Source organism: Neophocaena asiaeorientalis, unplaced genomic scaffold (genome assembly GCF_003031525.2).
Source record: "Neophocaena asiaeorientalis asiaeorientalis breed wild unplaced genomic scaffold, Neophocaena_asiaeorientalis_V1.1 scaffold46, whole genome shotgun sequence".
Taxonomy (NCBI): domain Eukaryota; kingdom Metazoa; phylum Chordata; class Mammalia; order Artiodactyla; family Phocoenidae; genus Neophocaena; species Neophocaena asiaeorientalis.
In genome coordinates, this window is record NW_020175393.1 from 1,663,626 (window position 1) to 1,685,787 (window position 22,162).

Here is a 22,162-nt window from a genome sequence, read left to right on the forward strand (position 1 = left end):
TGGGTGGTTTTAACAGAGAACAGCTCTGAACTGTCTGAAGTCCTTAAGGGTAAAGACCTATGAATGAGAACCTTTGGGGACCCAGGGTGTGTGATGCCCACTTGAGGTGAGTTCAGGGGGAGTGGAAAACGAGGCGCTCAAGGGCACCCCCAACGCATTCCCAGCCCAACAGTACCTACCTGCTCCACTCTCACCACAGCTGTATTTGTAATGGGGAAGAACAAATCTGAGTCCATATTGGATCTGTTTCTTTTACTTTAACCCTTGTATCTATTGCTTTTGCTACAAGAGTGTTGCCTATAGCCTGAGATGTACAGGATAGCCCATTCTCAAGGCTCTGACCTTTAAAGGTATAACACTTTCCATTCATACAGAGATAAAAAGTTGCAGAACAGAGGATACCATTTGTCTTGTTGGAGGTTTACAGGAGCATTAAGACTGGACCTATGTGGACAGCTGCAAGAACAAAGGATTCCGGCACCAAGAAGTTTGCAGCAACCAACCACACCCATTTTGGTATAAAAGAAGCCTGAATTCTAACTCTGGGAAGGTGGTTCTTTGGGACACTACTTCACGATCTTCTCAGTCTGTGGGCTTTCCGAATAAAGTCACTGTTCCATGCCCCAACAACTCGTCTCTCGATTTATTGGCCTGTCGTGCAGTGAGCTTGGACTGGGTAACATATTTATAACCACATAGTTTTGATGGCTGTCCCGAGGCCCAAAGAGGAGGGTTATATCTATTTACTATCAGTATCAAGCTCCAGGTACCTAGGGCTGTGCTGGGTGCCCCGAGGCCTTGTCGTTCTGCCTGAGGCCCCATCACAGCTGTGGCTTTGAAGAGCACCTGGCTGGCCAACAGGTGTCTTGGGAGGCAGGGACAGAGTCCCTCTGTCTTCAGCAAGAGAAAGAGTAACATGGCTTTCACCTAACTTGAGGCACAAGCGGAAGCACAAGGAGAGGTTGAGAAGAACAAGTGGAGCAGGGGAAATCCGAACCAATGCCTCTGTCTAAGGCTCTCGTTTCCCCAGCACAGCATCTTCTGGATCAGCCTGTTGTTGCCCTGGTTCAGTACCCACCTCTCTTCCCCCCACTGCAGGCTTGTCTGACTTGATGGTTCAGTAGTGAGGCTGTGGAGGCTGATAGACGTGGGTTGGAATGTGGACTCGCTCATTCATTCATTCATTCATCCATCCAGGACTATCTATACAATTTGTGGGGGCCCAATGAAAAATGAAAATGTGAAGCTCCTTATTCAAAAATTATGAAAAATTTCAAGACAGTAACAGCAGAGCATTAACCTGGGGGCCGGGGTGGGGGGGGTTGCCTTCAGATCACAAACCCACAAAGCCAGCCCTGAGCTCCTTCCACGTGGTGGACAAAACAGGTGAGGGCCCTGATCCCACGGGTTTTACATTTAAGTGGGAGGAAACAGACAACAACCAAGCTAACATACCATAACAATAACCATCATAATGCTTTATACGTATTCAGTCCTTTAGTAAATGAACAAGATCATTTCAGATGTGATAAGTGCCAGGGAGGGGTCAAGTCAGGGTGCTACATCCACAGTGATTGGGGTGGGGGCGGGGTCTGGGTGGCCTGGAGGCGCTTGTGTTTGAGAGAGACCTGAGTCACACGAGGGGCAAAAGCAACTTCCAGGTAGAGGGACAGCAAAGGCAAAGGCGTTTGGAGCAGCCAAACTTGGGTGGGCTATTTAATCACTCTGAGCCTCAGCTCATCATCTTAAAATGGGAATTATAATGATAAATTGACACGTACTGAGTGTTTGCTGTGTGCCTGGCACTGTTCTAAAGGCCTTCCTGTTGACTCATTTGGTCCTCACAATGGACCTCAGAGAAAAGTACCACTTTTATCCCCATTTTACAGAGTTGGAAACTGAGGCACAGAAAGGACAAGGACTTGCCGAGGTCACCGGGTGGGTAAGTGGCAGAGCCTGGACCTGGACCCCAGCTGACTGACTCCAGAGCCTGTGCACTTACCCCTCCATCAGATGCCTCTTCAGGCCTCCGTGCAGCATTATCGCTGTGAACTGCATGCATGGTGTGTTTCTGTATTTTCCCAGGGGACACTGGGGGCATCTCTGGCCTTGTTTTACCTTGTCACCCCCGCCCCCCCAGTGCCTGTGGGTGATTGGAGCCTGAGTCTGGGCTCACTGGCTTGTCAGTCACCGGGTGCCATTCTGTGCACATTAATAGGCGTTGCCTGGAATGTGGCTTGGCAGTGCCAGCCCCTCTGGAAGTTGATGACCATGTTAACACCCACCTGCTGACTGTCGCTCATTCCACACTGAATGCAGCCTCCCCCGGCTCCTTGAAAAACTCCAGCGGGGCTGCGCCTCCCAATCCATTTAGGATGGGTATTTGGGCTTTATGGAGCCCTACTAGCTCTTTATAGAAACCAGGCACCATCAGGGGGAGGAGAGCGGAGGGAGGGAGCGCTGCTTCAGTTTTTCAAATTATAACGATCCCAGTCACTGAAACACCGAATCGCACATTTAAATCGCTTGAAAGTAAAAATATCATTTTGTAATGCTGCTGTTAATAATGTAAACATTAAAACCGAATTATATACTTAGCTGTATTGTGGGGCACAATTGCCTGATTTTTCTTCTTTCAGCTTCTTCAACTGTAGGAAATGATTGGCTGCAGTACCCAGATATGTTACCATTAAAAGTGGGTCCGGATTTGCACTGGAGGACCTAGTCATTTAGTGCCCCTGGAAGGGTCATGCTGGCAGCAGACTGCTGCCTTTCTCTGGAGGTGAGCTTTTTTTCAAGATACGTATGTGTTGGAGGTGTGCTGGGGGACGCTGGGGTCTTAAATTTCAGCCTAATACATCCAGACCCCTCAGCTCTGTTGAGATGTCTTGTCATCTGCCCCAGGGACCTGCCTCCCCACCTTCACTCTGCTCTCTACTCAATGCCACCTCAGAGAGGCTTTCCCTGGTCCCCATTCAAAGTAGCAGCCCTCTCAGTTTTGGTTCCCTTTTCCCTCCAAGCACTAGTCACTATCTGACAACAGGCCCTGGCAACCAGTCATCTCTCACCAAAGGAATCTGAAGAGAAAGGACGTTAGAATAAACCGAGGTCTCCCAGCCTACCTGTGCCCACCCTCTCTCTTTTTTTTTTTTTTTACATTCTCTTAACTTCTGTGTTGGAAAAAAAAGTGAAAGTTTTTTTAGCTTTATTTTTATTTTAAATTAATTAATTAATTAAATTATGGCTGTGTTGGTTCTTTGCTGCTGCTCACAGGCTTTCTCTAGTTGCAGTGAGCGGGGGCTACTCTTCGTTGCGGTGCAAGGGCTTCTCATCGCAGTGGCTTCTCTTGTTGCGGAGCACCAGCTCTGGCACGCAGGCTTCAGTAGTTGTGGCTCACGGGCTTCAGTAGTTGTGGCTCACGGGCTCTAGAGCACAGGCTCAGTAGTTGTGGCACATGGGCTTAGTTGCTCCGTGGCATGTGGGATCTTCCTGGACCAGGGCTCGAACCTGTGTCCCCTGCATTGGCAGGCAGATTCTTAACCACTGTGCCACTAGGGAAGTCCTTATGTCTGCATCTTTATTCCTGTCCTGCCACTAGGTTCTTCAGAACCATTTTTTTTTTTTTTAGATTCCATATATATGTGTTAGCATACGGTATTTGTTTTTCTCTTTCTGACTTACTTCACTCTGTATGACAGACTCTAGGTCCATCTACCTCACTACAAAAAACTCAATTTCGTTTCTTTTTATGGCTGAGTAATATTCCATTGTATATATGTGCCACATCTTCTTTATCCATTCATCTGTCGATGGACACTTAGGTTGCTTCCATGTCTTGGCTATTGTAAATAGAGCTGCAATGAACATTCCCACCCACTCTTTAGAGGTCTGAGGGAGAAAGGTGAAGGGCAAATCGGGGGTGGGTAGATTCCTGGAGTTTGTTCTAGGATGAGCTCTCAAACTTCCTGTCCCATCTCAGGGCAGCTTAGTGACAGAAGGGAGGGGTTCTGAGCAATGCCTAATGGAAAGGAGCCAACCTGGGTGCAAGTCAGCCTGTCTGTCCGGCGCCTGACTTGGTGTCATCCCAGAGCTGCTTTCCTCCCTCCCTCCCTCCCCTCTGATTCTTGGCACCCACACTTTCACTTTTGTTCTTTCCCTCATCTTCTGTTTTATGTTTTGGCCACAGAGGATGCAGATTTAAATCAAAAGTCCAAAGTTTAGATCATTCTGAAGAGATGCTGGGAGTGGTCTTGCCTTGCCATGTGTTTTATTAGACTGCTTCCTGCCCTTTCCAGCATGGTCTAAAAGGTTCTCTGCAGCTGGGAAGAGTGATGGGGCTGCCAGGGTGCTGCCCAGAGGCCCAGGCCTTCCTGATGACATTGCATTATGGAAAAACTGTAGTAACACTCTGCTTTTGAGCTTCCTCTTCAATCACACAGGGGACTCCAGAGGGAGAGAGGTGGGGCTGGCTGACTGTCTCCCAGGCTGCCCCTGTCCCTGCACCCCAGCCGGTGTGTGTGGGGGGGTCAGGAGCAGCTGCTTCTCCCCATCACCTGTCTTGAGGACCGAGTCAGAGGTCCCGTGGGACAGATGAGGAAACTGAGTTTGGGGAGAGGCTAAGCCAATCTGCCAGCACTCTGGGCACACTCATTGTGTGAGGACATAGCCTGGGGGAGGACCTGGGTCAGAACCCCCAGTTCTGGTGCTAACAGTCCCCTGCTAACCCCACACGCCCCCCCACTTGCTCTTTATGTCTCTGTTTCTCCCCCCATAAGTCAGGTATCAATTTGATGTGAGGTTTATGGAGAAAGGTTACAGTAGAGACACGCTAGGTTCTCATCAAACCCATTTCCTCATCCCGTGCACACAATTAAAGTAATCTCAGCCCCGCGACTCCATCTGGGTAGGGCCACAGGATGGGATATGAGGTCTGCCTTCTCCATGCTGTCTAAATTTCAGGACTGTGGTTGAAGATGGTGGTGTCACAGGATGGAAGGATCCTGGATCCCTGGATGTTTGTGTGGAGCAGAGACTCTCTGCCAACCCCCAAGTGGATCGAAATGTGAAGCCACTGATATTTGGAGATTGTCTGAAAATAGTTATCCTCCTCTGACTACTACCTGTGTGTTTCTCAGTTCAAAAACGAAGAGAGCTCCCCAGTCTGGGGAAGAAAGGCTCTTGCAGTGTTCCAGGTGAGAGCTGGCAGTAGAGGCGGAAGGTTCAGAGGCCCTTTCTTTTTTTTTTTTTTTTTGCAGTACACGGGCCTCTCACCGCTGTGGCCTCTCCCGCTGCGGAGCACAAGCTCCAGTCGCGCAGGCTCAGCGGCCATGGCTCACGGGCCTAGCCGCTCCGTGGCATGTGGGATCTTCCCAGACAGAGGCACGAACCCATGTCCCCTGCATCAGCAGGCAGACTCCCAACCACTGCGCCACCAGGGAAGCCCCCAGAGGCCCTTTCTAACTCTCACATTCTGGGGTTTCTCCATTTCCATCTTAATCTCCCTCGGTGCCCCGTACATCATCCTTTTGTGGTCAACACAGGCCACTTGCTGTGCCCTGAGCAGAATGCTTGATTCCCCGTTCCTGTGGTTGTTGATCCTTTTCCTGGAACACCCGCCCCTCTTGATCACCTTTCAGACCTGCCTCCCTTTCAAGGCTCAGCTTCACCTCTGTGATCACCCCATGTGGCAGGGAGTCCTCACTGCCTCTGCTCTCCTGTGTAGCACTCTGCACTGCTAAGCAAACGGCCCCCATCCCCTGTTGAAGCACCCGTGATATTTTCACATGAGGGTCTTTACTCTCTCATTAAGTCATGAGGTTCTTAAGGATAACATCACAATCCCCACACTTCCTGGTTTCCTATAAGGCCCTGGCACCGTGCGTCAAGCACCAGGCACTTGGAAAATATCTTTTGGGTGGATGAATGGAGGGAAGGAAGGACAGATGAATGAAATTGCGAACAAATGAATGAGATACTTGGCCAGATTTCCAAGGGTCTCCACCATCTGGGCTCACTCCATCTTTCTGCTCACTTCTACTCCCAGCCACAAAACCCCCACCCTGACTGGGCTGGTCTGTTGACAGACTCATGAGCCTGCTGGATTTTTCCCTCCTTCCACTCCCCACCCCTCACCAATGCCCCAGCCCCTTTCCACTCCTGTCACCTTTCATGGCCCAGATGAAGTCTCACCTCCTCCAAGTTTCCGTGATGACTCAGCTCTCTGCAAACCTGTTCAACTTTATTACAGGATTGATCACCTGTACCGTGTGGATTAATCCGCTGTATCATTAGGTATGTACTGTATGGTTTGTGTCAGTTCATTTGTATTTTTCTTGCCTCCTCAACTAGAATCTAAGCTCCCAAGAGCTGGATCATCCATAGCACTTAGCAAAGAGAACAGCAGGGAACAGCTGAGCAGGACAGGGCTGTGCTTACAGATTGCTGGGTACCTGGGGCTCCCTCACCCTTTTGCCATTTTTCAGTAAACTCAGATTGGAGAGCAAACACGTACACACCCATCACTTTCTCTTCTCTCTGAATCTTTCTGTTCTTCTCCCTCTACCCAGATTTGCGATACTTGGGTGGACTCATTCAGCCAAGTTGCTGAATCTGTAAAGCCTCACACAAGCTTCCAGACCACAGTTGCCCCTCTGAGTCCAGGAGTCTAGGAAGAACAGTCTAAAACGGTAGCCAACTTTGTCCCTTGCAGCAAACTGCACTATTGTTGGTGATATCTTCAGGAGGAGGAGAGAATCATTTGGGCTGAACCTCAGAAGATTTGCAGAGGAGGAAAAAGGCTGCCCATGAAGGGCACCGTGGGGTAAAGGGGTAGCGGGTCATCACATCCGCAGGAAGATGGAGCCAGCCACGGAGAGCAGTTGCAGCATGGTTGGCCACATGGGTGGCCAGTCCGAAAAGACTTAGATTCCAGCTGACATTCCCCTCAGCCTCAGGCAGCTCCCACAGTACAAAAGGCAGAGAATGGGGACAGAAATCAGAAGCTCAGCCAGGGAGCTTTGGACTTGGTTGACGTGGTACCAGGTTCTCAAGCAAGGAAGTGACCCAGAAAAAGCAGTATATCGGGCTCCCTTTCATCATTAGCAAATCTTTTGTTTTCGGCTGACTTCCTTCTGCCACTCAGCGTGCTTTGACTCAATTCTCCACCGTGGACGCAGGGCATGCAAATCACTCACATCTTTACCTCGGCCAAACATGAGTAGGCAAGTTACCTCGCTTGGAAATCCATATAATGTAAACTAAAATTAAACAAAAGTTTTTATTGTGCAGGCACTCTTTCCTTCTACTGGTGTGGATTTTTTTTTTTTTTTTGGTGCGAATTTTTGAAAGTTGATGATAATTAGCTATGAGAACACAAAAATGGTTTCATTTTGCACTGTATAAGGTTCACGTGAAAGGACCACTTATTTCTCAGGTATGGTGCCCGCCTTGTGATACACGCAGATATTTTATTAGCCACCATTTCTCACCCAGGTTCCCTGAAGGATTACAAGGAAATCGGTGAAGTGTTCTTGCTGTGTATACTTTAATCACCCATAAATTGGAATTACCATACAGTATCATGATCAGAATCAACAAACAGAAAGGGTAATGATGTACACCAAATAATCGCTGGTGACCTCAGCAATTTTATTAACAAATTTATTTCCCTAATTGGGTAATGTATCTCAGTGCTTGACTCGAGGGCATTATAATAGGTTTCCACGCTGCAGAAGAAGGAATTAATTAGAACTGTTTGCTCTCAGTTCCGTATTTACACTTGTCCACCCGTCTCATAAACATTGCCTGGTTTTCTGGGTCCTCCGGGCTCCTCTCTTCTGACTCCCCCACCCCACCCCCTAAATAAATAAATAGAACTGGAGAGTAGAAGTTCACATCTTCCTTATGTGCAGTTCACCCCCGCCGGAAGCTGCATTTCATGGTCAGAATCTGACAAAATCATCACTTCCCGTAGGACCCGCCTCTCCACGGGCCAAAATGGGGAAGCTGGGGTCTTGGTTTGCCAGTACTGTGTCTGGGATTGTCCTTGTCCATTCAGAACCTGGGGACAAAGCTGGTGAGATGGGCAGATCTGTCCCAGTTCACCCTGCCCCACCAACAGTGCCTCTGAGGAAGGTAAGAGACATTCGTTAGCTCTGTCTGCCCTGGGAGCCAGCAGCCCATGTGAGCAGAAAAACGATAACTAGGGAACTCATTCTTCCCGGTTTCCTCAAGTAAGGTTTTTTTTTCTTTTTTTTTGCCTTACAGCTTGTGAGACTGCAGCATGACAACAAGAAAGCATCTTTAAATGCAAACACTCCAGAATCTCACTGTAATGCTGGCCTGTATCTCCTCTGCACCCCACCCTTTACTCCAGAAAGGCGCCATTTCATCCTGCCGTGCAGCCTGCGACGACCGGCATGAGTGCAAGATGCCAGGGTACGTGAATCACCTCCAGAGCTGGTTTCCTTAGCAGCTGTTAGTATAGCCTGCCATGTATAGAGATGGCTTTTGAATGTAGATATAATTATTACAGACACATCTCAGGGGTGTGTAGACTACCCTAGCTACCAACAGGCCCCTTTGGAGAGCTATCCTCCAGAAAAATCTGGATGGATCCAACAAGTCTCATTCTCCTTCTTGAATATCCTGCAAGATCTGGATGAGGTTTTCCAGGCCAAAGATATAGCCTGGATCTGGTCCATCGTAGGTGGTGTGTTCATTCCAGGAGCCTTTGTATGTTGTGTGAGCAAAGTCGATCATCCGGATGTCAACTTTGACGACATTGCTGCCGTGGGGCATCTGCAGAGTCTCCTGCCCATCGTAGATGATGAGGAGAGAGCTGGAGTAGAACCGGTATGAACTCTGGCTCCTAATGACTGAGAGGAGGGCCCGGAGCTGGCGCTGGATGGGCTCTAGCAGCTCCATCCGGAGCCGGGTCCCGTCGTGTAGGAACTGATGAAGCGCTTGCCTGAAGCCCTCCACTGAGAGTTTTCTTCCATAGTACTTGTCTTTGAAGAGAAAGTGCTTCTTATCGGTTTGATAAACCTTACATTAAAAAGAAGATAGAAAATGTGAAGAATTGCAAACTTAAAAAAAAATCACATCTGCTACAGGGGCAGCATCACAAACTACCTAATATATAAACAGATTTCTAGAGATGCAGGGCAAGAATGGCTGCAATGACTGGCAGGATGACCTTTCATCAAGCACCAGTGTCACTTTTACATTTTAAAATGCTTTCTGTGCAAGCCTTTAATAGGAATCCAAGGTCTAAAGATCCTTCATCCTATGAAGGTGACCCTCCGCCCACCAGGAAAAGGTTTGGATCTCCTTTCTTGTGAATTTCCAATGTCAACCTCCAAACCATGATTTAAACCCGGGCTTCTGGCCCTCTTTAAATATTAGCAAACCCAAGCAAGAACGCTTTAGTGGGAATCTGAAATCACAGCCAATGGTCTTGGAAAGCCAAGTAGATTAAAATTTCCCCCAACAAAGTTTATGAAGTCCTTTCTCTGCAGATTCTAAGAAAACCGTAATGACTCTGGGGGTAGAGTGGGGTGAATTGTTTGGAGATGAAAAGACAGGCTAGATCAGGTGTGGATGGAGTTTTTAGGCAGCCAGTGAGATTGAGGGGAGCCTGGATGGAGCAGGGAAGGTTCGCAGCAGCTCTGTGGGGTTGGTGGCTCCTCTCCTTAGCATCAGCCCTTCTCCCCTCCACTGTCATGTCTTGGCCACTGGAAGGGAGCAGATGGAGGAGAGATGCCGAGGGGGGAGACAGTGGCAGCCGCTCCCATTTCATTCAGATGACAGAGGCGGGCAGAGACTGAACGGAGGTCAGTGGCTGGCATGGCCAGAGGGTGAGTTGGCACACCTCTGCCTGGCACACCTGGGAAGGGCTGCCCGTACCTGACCAAGACAGTTTCTCAGGTCTTCCCTGCCTTCAGATTACATGATATGTTTACAGAAAACAGGAATTGAAAAAAAAAATCAGAAAGATACCATCGACTTGGTGTTGCCTTTGGAGGGCTGGAGATCAGCTGTTACAATTAGCCTTCCTAAGCACAAGACAGGCATCTCTTTGTAAATAAATCAGATCAATTTCAGAAGGTTTGAGGTCCAGAGAGAGATTCCATGTACTCCACAAATTGTCACACTCCATTCTCTTGAGGACTGTATTCCAAGCCTTCCTAGGGACATCTGTGCCACACATTTATAGACTCAACTTCCAGCTTCAAGGGGTGGCAGTTTCAATTAAGGAAAGCTATAACGATTACCATCAAATCCGTGTCTGGTTTAGCTTTAGTAGATAGACTCTAAGAGTGAGCCGCTGGAGGAAGTTTATTTCCTCCTGTTCTCCTGCAGTCTTGGCTATAAGCCACATCAGAACAGCAAAAATGAAGTGTGGAGTCGGGGCAATAAAAAAATTAACCATTCCTTTGCTGGGCTTTGCAGGTTACGACCTTCCCACTTTGTTAACGAGAAGAGGTAGCAAGAAGCAGCAGAAAAAGCAGAGAAAGAACAGGAAATGGCCAGTAACGATTCAAAGAGCAGATTGCCCGCCAGCATCTGAGAAGGAGAGGGTTCAGCTTCATGGTTCAAGAGAACGAGGAACCAACGGAGCACGCAGAGAAGCTTTCTCTCAGTTCTCTCCCAGACCTGCTCGCACACTGTCATCAAAGGTCTGCTCTCAACATGGGCAGGACCAACGTGGTCACATGGAAAGTTCCAACTGCCAGAGATCCTGAGATGAGTTTAAAAATGGTGGTTTTTAAAATTTTATTGACGTACAGTTGATTTGCAATGTTGTGTTAATTTCTTCTGTACAGCAAAGGGATTCAGTTATATACATTCTTTTCCATTATTGTTTATCACAGGATATTGAATGTAGTTCCCTGTGCTATACAGTAGGACCTTGTTGTTTATCCATCCTATGTATAATAGTTTGCATCTGCTCATCCCAAACTCCCAATGTATCCCTCCCACCCACTTGGCAACTGCAGTGTGTTCTCTATGCGAGTCTGTTTCTGTTTCATAGAAGTTCATTTGTGTCATATTTTAGATTCCACATATAAGTGATATCATATGGTATTTGTCTTTCTCTGTCTGACTTATTTCACTTAGTATGATCATCTCTAGGTCCATCCGTGTTGCTGCAAATGGCATTATTATGGCTGAGTAATATTCCACTGTATATATATATACCACATCTTCTTTATCCACTCATCTGTCGATGGACATTTAGGTTCTTTCCATGTCTTGGCTATTGTGAAAAGTGCTGCTACGCACATAGGGGGTGCATGTATTTTTTTGAATTACAGTTTTGTCCAGATATATGCCCAGGAGTGGGATTGCTGGATCATATAGCAATTCTAATTTTTTTTTTCATATGGCAATTCTATTTTCAGTTTTTTGAGGAACCTCCACACTGTTTTCCATAGTGGCTGCACCAATTTACATTCCCCCCAAATGGTGGGGTTTTGATATCACTATCCTGAAAGGCGCTCTTTAAAAAACCCAGTGTGTCCTAGACCGGGATACACGTTTTCTTGGTGAAAGAGGTGCTTGGCCGCCGTCTCTGTTGCCCCCACAAAATGAAGGGTCCTGCGGGGGGCAGCAGCATCTGGTTGGGAGACATCCTTGCCCCTAGTGGACATGCCAGGATGTCCAGCCCCGCAGATGTCCCCCACCTACCTGCATGCCGCAGATGCGCACGCCCAGGCAGGCTGAGGTGCTCCGTGCACACTTCCTCATGTGGCGGGCCTTCTTCTCCTCCGACGCATCGTCCCCGTGCTGCCGGGTCCCCATCTTCAGGTCTAAGATGCAGGGATGCTTGTACTGTGACACGACGTTTTCCAGCAGCAGGAACCCTGGTCATGCTACTTTAAGGAAGGCTTCTGAGGACATAAAGGCCACTGCCCCACAGGAGGCGGTTAGCAGGCCTCTGAAGCTGGCTGGAGATTCCCTCCTCTGAGCCCCATCCCTTCACTCCCATTTCTTTCATTACAGACCAGCCTGTCAGTCGCTGTGAAGAATTCAAGGTATTAACTTTGCAGGCTGCTTTCATAAGTCCATTTATTTAGGGGGAGTTGATGAGGATGTGAGCTTTTTTTCCTTTCCCTTTTTGCTCTGAGGTTGTAATTTAAATTCAGGAGTGAAATCCCTGGCAGACCATGCCCAATTTACATGTTATGGCAGAAAATCATAAGGCTAAAACCTCGAGTCACTGAATGGGCCAATACCTTTTGGGGAGAAGTGGGTTGATATTAGCTTCAGAGATGAGTTGCAGGAATATTAATTCCAGCAGAGTAGTTATCCTGCAAAAGCTTATTAGGGATGAGGGCTGCAGATGTCTTAGTAAATACAGAGAAACCAGCCACCGGTGCGTGGGAAGGAGCCCAGAGGTGACAAAAGGGGGGCATTTCAAGCCTGAATTTGCTCACTGAGTTTGTGGGAGGTGTAAAAGGGAGAATGGGTGCAGGGACCCACTCTCCCTTTGAACCCGCACCCCTACCCCCACCCAGCGTGGCAGTCATCTTTCCTATCTGCCCACAGAGATCCCAGCCCTGTCCATCCCCACTGCCCAGGTGGCAGAGACACAGTCAGTGGCCCAAACAGGCTTACTCTGTTCAGCTTTTCCTGCATTCCTCCTTCCCCAGCCTCTGGCTTTTCTTTTGGAGAGATCTGCTTTCTCCCAGGTCCCAGGTGGGAGGGCTTGTGCCTCCCACTCTCTCTCACATCAGGCTGTCTCTCCCTACCCACACCTCCCTTGGCCCTGCCCCGAAACGTCTGTCTATCACTCCCTTCACCGCCCCGCGCCCCTGACAGCACCGTGCGCAGTGGTGGCTGGGCGGGCGGGCGGGTCATGGGCAAGGATACGGTGCCTCTTGTTCTCAGGGTACTCAGCGCACAGGCGGCTCAGGTGGGCCTGGTGGCAGTGCAGGCCCCACGGGTTAAAGCTTCTCCTCTCTGTCTGGTTCCCGTTCACATCCTCCACCAGGGAGGGGACTTGGGCCTTGAGGTGGAGCTCGGACCTCAGGAGTGCTGTGGCTGGGCTGCGGGCGGGGGGAGCACACGACAGTCAGGGCCCCTGTGACTGGCTGGGCTCTCCTGGCTGGACCCTGATGTGGACTCTCCCTGGCTACTCTCAGGAGTGCCCTGCCGGCCCTGCTCAGGCCCCGGGGCACCAGATCAGGCCACGCTGCAGGCCTCGAAGGGGTCTCTCTAAAGTCCAGAATAACTCACCGGAGCAGTCACCTCCTCAGGGGGCTGAGGCGGTTTAAATTCACTTGTAAATGACCTGGGTCATTACCTCCCTTTGGAGGCAACACAGTATAGAGGTGGCGACCCTGCCTGGAATCAGAAGGCTGGAGGTTAGGCTGTTACTGTGGCTTCAGATGCCATGGGGGGAAGAATCATAGGTCCTGGGTCCACCCTCTCCTGCCCTCTGCATCTCTGCTTCCCCGTCTGTAACATGGAGATAATATGCACCGCTTCCTGACGCCAAGCCAGGAGGCTTAATTAGATCCTTGGGGAAGGGAGGTACTTTCATTGTATTAGCTCCCTTTTGTTTCCCATAAGAGTTTAAAAAATCCCCAGGGATCCTTTTCATCTGAGAAAGGTCAGCTGATCTGAGAACTGTCCAAGGACCCTGGGCTCCCGCCTGAGTCTCCAGGGCCCCACGGAGCACTGTAGTTGACCTCTCTCCTCTCCAGGCTTGACCGCTACAGAAGGTGATTTTAGAGAGGCATTAGCCACACTTTTCCTTTACGTCAACTCTTCTGGGGTTTCTGCTCTGCACATTCTCGCCCTCCAGAGACACCTCATGGTCTCAGTGAAACAGGTATTTAATGAAACAAATATACACTGAATGTCTGCTCTGTATAGGACTCGGCGTGTGCATCCACTTCCGAGATGAAATGAATTGAAATCCTCCCTCTAGAAGTGGCACCGAAGAAAACGCATTCCTTTTTCTTTTTGGTCACGTGGCTTATTCTAGACAGAGCCTTCATCTGAATTTCTCCTTTTCTCGGCTCTGGCCCTAATGGGGAGCCATCGGCCTGGGCACAGGTGGGAGCAGTGCTGGTGCCTGCTAGGGACATGCGGCCCGGGTTCTGTCATCCTGCCAAGTGGCCCTCACCTCTCCTTGAGTGAGTGTGCCAGCTGGGTGTGCTGCCACTGGGGGAGGGGGAGGGCACCACCGCTGCTGGTGGCCTGCTGGAGGGTCTGCCATATGGCCACGGCCGCCGACTCCGTGGAGACCTGGAAGGGCCCCCGGATCTCCTTCAGTGGGTTGGCAACCAGGCTGAGATGGCCTCGGCTGTCTTTCTGGAGGTGCACGGTGATGGTGCCTGCAGAAGGGGAGGGATGGAGAAACCAGATGACATTTACGGAGTGGATGCAGTGTGATGTCCTTTTGAACTATAGTTTAATGGCAGTGGTCAACTGCCCCCCTTCCCCAGCTCGTCTCTCAAGGAAGAGCTACAGGGACTGGCCTCAACCCGATCCTGTTCCAGAATGAGCCCAGAGCTGCGGAGCCTGCAGAAAATGGCCTCGTATGGATGCTGGCAAAGCTTCTGCTTCGTCACCTCTCCCTGCCCCTTCATGCTTGAAACAAAGCAGCTGCGTACATTTTGTCCTCACATCTCCACTCCTCCGTGCGCAAGCACACCACCCAGGCACCCCGCAGCACCCCACCGGGGCCCAACCTGGGGGCATCCGAGCTGGTCCTCTGCAAAGAGGGCCCCCGCGTCTGAGTGGCAGTGAGGGAAGCCGGGGGCTCCTCTCATTCCTGCCCCTTGTCCTCTGCCTCCTTCGACACCCTGGCTCTCCCCTCTGTTAACCTGTATCTGAGCAGCTTCTTCCAGGAAGCCTTCCTCTAACAGCCTCCTGGGCCTCCTGGTGCTTCTTTCATCCTCCCCCCATCCCTGGCTTTCACACTGACGTTCGCCATTGCCTATGGTTAGACGCACAGCACGTGAAGATTATGGACAGAATGTGGTTCTTTGATAGAAAACAGAAGGCGTGTGAGATTTCTCCAATGGTACCTCCTAACCAGTGGTGTTTGTAATCCAGGCATGACATCCTACTCCAGTCGCTGGCTGTGATAGCGAAGGATGTGAGGACACCCACGGAACCCATGCGCTAGCCGAGCTTCTCCTTTAGGACATTGACCAGGTCAGGTCATTGGCTCTGGCCTGTACGTTAATGGCTCTCTGGTGTTCTTTGGACTTCTCGCTCTGGTGGCAGGGTCCAGCCCTCCCTCTGTGGGTGCCCAGCCTCGCCAGAGTTCTGGTGAAGGTGGAAGATACTCATGGTCGTGGCCCGGGAGACGGCCACACGAATGTTTTTGAGAGAACCGGCTCTCTACAGAGTCCTTTGCTCCCTGTTCTTCCTGCAGCTGATGCCGTGAGGACCCTCTCTTTGCTCCTTCTTCTACCAACCCATTCTCCATCCATCTTGTGCCTGGGGGCTGACTCTGGCATGCAGCAATGGCTCTTTTTTTTTTTTTTCGGTGCGCGGGCCTCTCACTGTTGTGGCCTCTCCTGTTGCGGAGCACAGGCTCCGGATGCACAGGCTCAGCGTCCACGGCTCACGGGCCCAGCCGCTCCACGGCATATGGGAACTTCCCGGACCAGGGCACGAACCCGTGTCCCCTGCATCGGCAGGCGGACTCTCAACCGCTGCGCCACCAGGGAAGCCTGCACCAATGGCTCTTTTGCCTGACAGTTGGGCCAATGAGGGACACTGGCTGGAGATGGGGGGAGGGGAGGAGAAAGGTTGGAGCTTTATCCCACTTGTTCCCTCCCTGCTGCGGCGTGGCTCTGCCGTGGCTGTGTTTCTCTGCAGCCTCCCTCTTGCTCAACTCTACCACGCCCTCACCTTGGCCCTTCAGGCCTGGGGTTGGTTACAGTCTTCCAGTCGTGCCGCTCCCTGGTTGCCTCACCATCCCCAGTTGTTCCCCCCCTTTTCTTTTTGGCAGCGCTGCATGGCATGTGGGATCTTAGTTCCCCAACCAGGGACCGAACCCATGCCCCCTGCAGTGGAAGCATGGAGTCCTAATTCCTGGACTGCCAGGGAAGTCTCCCCAGTTGTTCCCTTAATCCTGTGTGCAATTCTGTGAATAGTCCCTTGAAAAATTCTCTTTATTTAACTCCCTTGGCATGTACTGCTCATTTTCCGCTGGGACCCTGACAGATGGGAGGGTTGTCTGTGGTCACATCCTCCCAGGTGTTGCTTTTCTCCCCTGGCCACTTGGTCACCTTCTCAGCGTTTAAGTGGTCATTTCTGCTGGACCAGCAGCCAAGGCAGCCGATTTCCCCTCGTGCGGCCCTGCCCGGCCCTCCTGGGCTGCTCAGAGCAGACACTCATTTTCAGGGCTGCTCTATAATTCAGCGAGGCACGCTCCAGGCCCATCTGTGCCTAGCTCAGTGGTCTCTCTGGGCCAGGCCTGTCATCTCAGGTTCCCAGTGCCCTAATCCTGTAGCCTGAGCGTGACCTTCGGTTCCCTCCAGTTCCTTAAAAAACTCTGCTCTTCCTTAGCTCATCCCAGGCCCCAGTGTCCCGTGAAGTGATCATGATAGTAACCATAACAGAGCATTCTGTAGTTTACCTGGACAGTAGCCTGCATCCCTAGACCAAGCCCACCAGGGCTGTCCTGCTCATGAGAGCAGGGGGCTGATGGCAGGTCAGGGACACAAGTACGGTAGTAATAACCACTGCCTGGTCTTTTACACCTACTGTGTGCCAGCATTCTGTGCATTTTGTTGATCACTAAGCCTGCAAGGCACTTGACTGTGGTCACTGAGGCTCAGAGAGATCGATAACTCACCCGAGGTCACACAGCCGGTAAGGGATGGAGGCCACGCCAGCCGTGAATGTGGGAGACGGAACAGGCTGTCGCACTGAGCCTGGGACTTAATCGGGAGACTCCTGTGTCATCACGCTATGTTTACCCGTGTGTGGACGAGGCACACTCCTGCTGTGTCCCCAGTCACATTTGCTCTGGTCCTTCTGTTCCACAGGAGCGAACGGAGAGGCTGCGATGCCACCACCTCGTGAGAGTGCCGAGGGCCGGAAGCGCCAAGAAGCCCAAGGATACGGTGTTACACTTCCAGCCTAGACTTCTTGGCGGGAGGGTCACTGTGCTTGTTCCGGGGAGGAGGACTGGCCTGGGAACCACCCCCAGGCCCCAGAGCCTACCCTCCAGGTGTGAGAAGAGGGGGAGCTGGCTGGCCTCTGTGCTTGCCTTGGGTGTCCATGGGGACTTGGCGGCCCACGGGCTCCCAACACTCTGCTGTCCCTGCCTGGCCAGGAGAGTGGGGGACCCCGGCCCTGTCTGCCTGCTCACCAGCCCCCCAAGCACCTGGGCAGACACGAATGCTCACTGCCTTGGCTGACGTGCCCAGAGCATCTCAGCAATTTCGATTTGGCTGAGCTGCTTCCGTAAGTATTCTGTCATGTACTTATTTTTAAGCTCATGAGAACATTTATTTGCCACCGTCTGTAATATGAATCTGGCTCATCCACTACCAACCTGACCTAGGAGCATGTCCTCACTCACCCAAAGCCGGTGGGCAGACTGGGAGGCAGACGGACACAGCCTCAAGACGCTGTCATGCCCAAGGAACCCAGCAAAGGGTCCAAGATGAGCTCCTGGCACGGGGAAGCTGCCCTTGGGAACGACGTGCCTGCCCAGCAGTCCACTGCCGTCACCGTGCAGGGAGTGAGAAGGAAGAGGGCGGGCTCTGCGGCATGCGGCGGCCACGTCAGGAACAGCCTCTCTTTCTGGGTTGTTCCCACCAGCAAGAAAAGGGAGACCTCTGTGGCAGCCTTGTGGGTGTTCGAGTTCCCCTGACCTGAGGTCACTAGCTGAGTGACCCTGGGCAAGTCACATCCCCTCCCACGTTGGGCTGGGTGACCCCTGAGCACTGGCATCTGAGGAGTTGTCTCTTCAGTGATAGTCACTGGTGGAGCCGGCCTGGGGGGCTGAGAGCCCACACTTGGGAGCCATACTTGAACTCTGGCTCTGCCTCACTAGCTGTGTGGCCTGAGGCAAGTTGGGTAACCTCTCTGTGCCTCAGTTTGCTAACCTGTGAAATGGGGATGATAGAAACACCTTCCTCAGAGGACTGTTGTCAGGATTAAATGAGTCAGTCATGGAAACTTCTTCCAGTGTGTCTGGCACTGAGTGAACACTAAGGGTTGGCCGATATTACTTTTCTTTTCTGGTGAAACAAGATGCCCGCACAGCCTGAGGTCCTTCGAGGGACCCTTTCCCATCCCAAACCTGACTTCAGCTCCCTGACCCTGGCGTCTGAGGGCTTGAGGGTCCCACTTCTGGGCCCTTTCTAGTGTCTCCTCAGACGTACGCTTCCTTGGGTGGTGCCTGGATGCTGGCACCACGTGGATCGTGTTCGGGCAGGTGAGGGAATCAGCGTTTCTGCATCATCGAAACCTCCTGTTTGGGTGTCACGCCAGCCCATGGGCTCTGCCTCACCCTCACCCTCAGCCAGCCTGTTTGGTCTCACCTGAGAGATGTCCTGTGGTTCCCTGACCCGACCCCTCCCGACTTGTTTGCAAACATCATCTCCTGAATGAAGCCCCAAGGCAAAGACTGATGCATGAAGTGATGACTCGAATTAATCTATCAAGTTAGCAGGGCCCCAAGGCGGGTGGTACCAGGATGGGCCCAACCTGAGAGGGAAGCAGGGCAGAGGAGGGGTCTGGAGAGTCGACAGTGCCCAAGACTCCCCAGAGTGGTGCGGTCCTAACCCACCCGTGCCCGCTCCTCCCCCCGCCAAATGGAGGATGGCTTGTGCAGACAGGGAACGGGGAGGGCACCAGGATGTTGTCCTGGAAACCCACCAGCCTCTTTCACTTCCCCGCTCTGCCTGGGGCTGCCCTGGCAGCCTGTCTCAGCTCCAGAGCTGTGTTAAACCAGCGTGAAATGCTGCGGGCAGGAGGCCACCCCACCCGAGATCCTGCCGCCCCTTTGCTGGCTTGAGTTCAGTTGTGAAGGGCCAGATGTTAGCTCCAGTGGGTGCTCAGACAAGATGGGCAGTGATCCACAGCTGATGGGCAACACCGGCCTGCGGACCCAGAGGGCCCCCGGGGAGGCCTGCAAAGGCTGTACACCAGCCATCCACCCCTGTCTCTCATTTGTCTTATCTCAGACTCTCAGAGGTGCTGGCAGCGCATGACTGAAGCAATGCCCAGGGCTCAAGACCTTGGGCCCCTCTCAGTGGGTCTGAATCTGGAGCATACTGAATACAGATTCCTAGGCCCTGACCCTAGAGATTCTGATTCAGAGGTCTTGAATTGGGCCTGGGAGCCTGCGTTTAAACACACACACACACGCACACGCACACACGCACACACACGCACACACACCAGCAATTCTGGTAAAGTTGGTTGATCCTGCATCCCACTTTGAGAAACACCGATGAAGACAGGCCCCATCCTTCCCAGTTATCCACGTCACTGAAATGCAGGTAAGTTTTTAACTGACTTATTAGAGGTTTAAAATCCTCTAAAGGAGGTCTTTTCTCTGAGTATGTATCCCTTTGTGGGCCCGCGGCTGGCAGAGTCCTGCCCTGAGCCCTGTGAACCGCTTTTACCGAAGGCTGGATGTGAACAAAACAGCCTGCCCCGCGGATGCTGGCAGCCCACAGAGTGCCCCTGTCCGGAGGTCAGCAAACAGCAGCCCTCCCCCACCCCCCCAGCCTTCTCTCCCCAGAACCTACTCTGTGCTCAGATCCAGAACACACACCGCTCCGTGCACTGTTTCCCCAGCTACACCGCGGAAACGCCCCGGCTTTGCCCTTGGATAAGGGTGGGAATTCTGGTTTCCCAAACACACTGTGAACCAGCCCCTCCATAACCTGTCTCAGACCCGAGGCTCCTGCCATGCACCTGGGTCACCCGAGGGAGGTGAAGGAGGTCTCCACCTGTCCTGTGTTTACCAACCACAGTCACAGGACCCAGCCATGGCACTCCCAAAGCACAGACCAGGATGCCCCATCGGGGCGGGGTGGGGCTGGGCAATCACTTTATCCCATTCTCAATTCCTCGAAGCCTGATGGCTTGAGCTAACTCGTAGGACGCCAAATGGCATAACACTCCAGGCCTGGAGGCTCAAAGAGTTTAGAGAAACTGGGGCTGTGAAGACCAGCTGGGCTGTGGAGAGGGGCAGGTCTCCATGGCAACACTTCAACACACCACCGTGCTTGAGGAGGTGGCAGGTGTGTGTGCCCGCCCCGTGCTGGCCCCATGCGGGGACACTGAGCACAGGGGACTGCCCAGACACTCACCTTTGTACTGCGGAGTGAAGCGCTTCATGGCCAGTGGCAGGGACTCGTAGAACCTCTGCTCCTGGGAGATGAGGGGCTTACACACCGTGTACTCATCATACTTCAGTACGCTCAGGTGACCTCCGACCTGGTGCAGGAAGGGCTCCAGTGGCACGCCAGGGGTGTCCATGCTGTCCTGCACCACCATGCTTCAGCGTGGGAAGGGGGCAACTCGCAAATCCACAAGAGGAGGGAGGGCTTGAGGTCGAGGTAGCAGCTCCCGGACAGAAGGCGGGGCTGTCAGCAGTCCTCAACTTTCTCCTTCTTGGCCTTTATCGCTGTCATAGCACAGGTGTCTTCCTGGCTGAGGGCTCTTGGTGGGGTTCCCTGGAAAGCAGAGGAGGAGGGGAAAAGATGTGAGGGAGGTGGTGTGCTGGTGGGGGCAGCACTTGAAGTCGCCAGCCACGACCCCCAGGTAGTTAAACAAGACTGTAAATAGGCATCGATTTCTTCTGGAATAATCCGTTACAAGCAACTGGTAACAGTTACTGCCTCTGGGGAGCAGGGCTGAGATGGAGACTTTTCACTAAATACCATTTTGTGCCTTTTGAATTTTAATATTAAAACGTTCAAAAAACACTACCTAAAACTGTAAGCTTTCAGAGTGCAGTGAGTGTGTCTGAACTTCTCACGTCCCGTTGCCTGCCTTTCTTTGGGAACTTTGATCCCAGCCCAACGAGAAGAGAGCAGAGTCCCTGCTGGTGGGGACTTACCATCCTGCGGGGGCTGGAGGGGTACAGGAATGCTTCATTTTCATACTGCATATACATCTGCTGTGCACCATCAGGACTCCACAACATTATTGCTACGTGACCTGGGGAAGTCACTAAACCTCTCTGGGCCTCAGTTTCCCCATCTGTAGAACCCGATAATTATGATACCCATCTCGTGGACTTAGGGTTCAGAACTGAGATATAAGCCCATGAAAAGGTTAGCCCAGTGCCCGGAGCTAAGTGTTTAATAAATGTGATTTATCATGATTATTTCTAGCATTACTGCCATGGTGGTCATATTTTCCTACCGGCACTGGGAGGGCCGGTTTTATCACTGCTGCTTGCAAATGAGGAAAGCAAGGCCTTTGATGGCTTGCTGGGGCCCACCTCAGGCCAGGAGCACAGGCAGAATTTAAGCGGGGGCTCCTCGTCTTGTCCCCCACCACGTGTGCATCCTTCACCCTCCCTAAGGGCGGGCCTGCCGGACCTCAGGCAAATGCTGGAACACTGGGCTGGAAACATGGCCCCTAAAGACATCCTGACTTTGTCTCAGGAGAGTGCCAAGGAGACACTGCTAGGGGAGGCTCTTATGGTCGTATTCATCCTGTTCGAGAGGACATTGCCGCAGCGGTGCCTGTCACCACGGAGTTATTAATACTCTCTCCTCTGCTGGACTCCCGGCCGGCCAAGGATGCAACTAGGCTAGGCAGTGCTGGGCGCGATTAACCCTCTGTTGACCTTCATTCTAGACCATGGGTCTGGCTGGCTGGCTCCACACACAGCAGTACCTGTCAACTGCTTCAGGACTCCAGCTCAGAGAAGCTCCCACCAGCCACCTGGACCTCGAGCACCAGGCGGAGTTGAAAGCCTCAGCCCGGCCCGACACTCCCCTCCAGGGCGCCGCTCCCGAATTGACTACTACTTGGCAGGCCATAGAGCTCCCCTTTAGGAAGGGAAAGGGGGTGGCTTCTGCCTGGTGTGGTCATTTGCTTTGCCGGATGCGTGGCTGAAGCATGACTGGGGAGGCTGTGGGTGCTGGGGCGAGGCCTTGGGGCGAGGAGGACTGGGGCCTGTTGGCGAGCGGCTCCCCCCAGCCCTGCT

General features: G+C 52.0%; 1 protein-coding gene and 1 long non-coding RNA gene across 2 annotated transcripts; one reads left to right on the plus strand and one right to left on the minus strand.

Annotated features, from left to right (window-relative positions):
* The first annotated feature begins 7,948 nt into the window (after positions 1-7,948).
* LOC112414028 (uncharacterized) lies at positions 7,949-11,069 on the plus strand. Its single transcript, XR_003006059.1, has 3 exons — positions 7,949-8,133; positions 8,266-8,436; positions 10,453-11,069. It is a non-coding gene; the product is annotated as an uncharacterized LOC112414028 (long non-coding RNA).
* Positions 8,443-20,496, minus strand: IP6K3 (inositol hexakisphosphate kinase 3). The gene is made up of 5 exons (XM_024766294.1): positions 20,310-20,496; positions 14,138-14,348; positions 12,877-13,052; positions 11,692-11,867; positions 8,443-9,045 (listed from the first exon to the last, which is right to left on the minus strand). The coding sequence occupies exons 1-5, from the start codon at positions 20,494-20,496 to the stop codon at positions 8,626-8,628; spliced, it is 1,170 nt and encodes a 389-aa protein (XP_024622062.1). The 3' UTR covers positions 8,443-8,625.
* Between the last annotated feature and the right edge of the window lie 1,666 nt (positions 20,497-22,162).

Excerpts from the sequence above, each read along its gene's own strand:
- IP6K3 (XM_024766294.1), bottom strand. The coding sequence starts at position 20,496 with ATGGTGGTGCAGGACAGCATGGACACCCCTGGCGTGCCACTGGAGCCC. Across the intron at positions 11,868-12,876 it reads CCCTGAGAACAAGAGGCACC|GGTTCCTGCTGCTGGAAAAC; the intron begins GTATCCTTGCCC and ends TAGCATGACCAG. Across the intron at positions 9,046-11,691 it reads TGCGCATCTGCGGCATGCAG|GTTTATCAAACCGATAAGAA; the intron begins GTAGGTGGGGGA and ends TTTTAATGTAAG.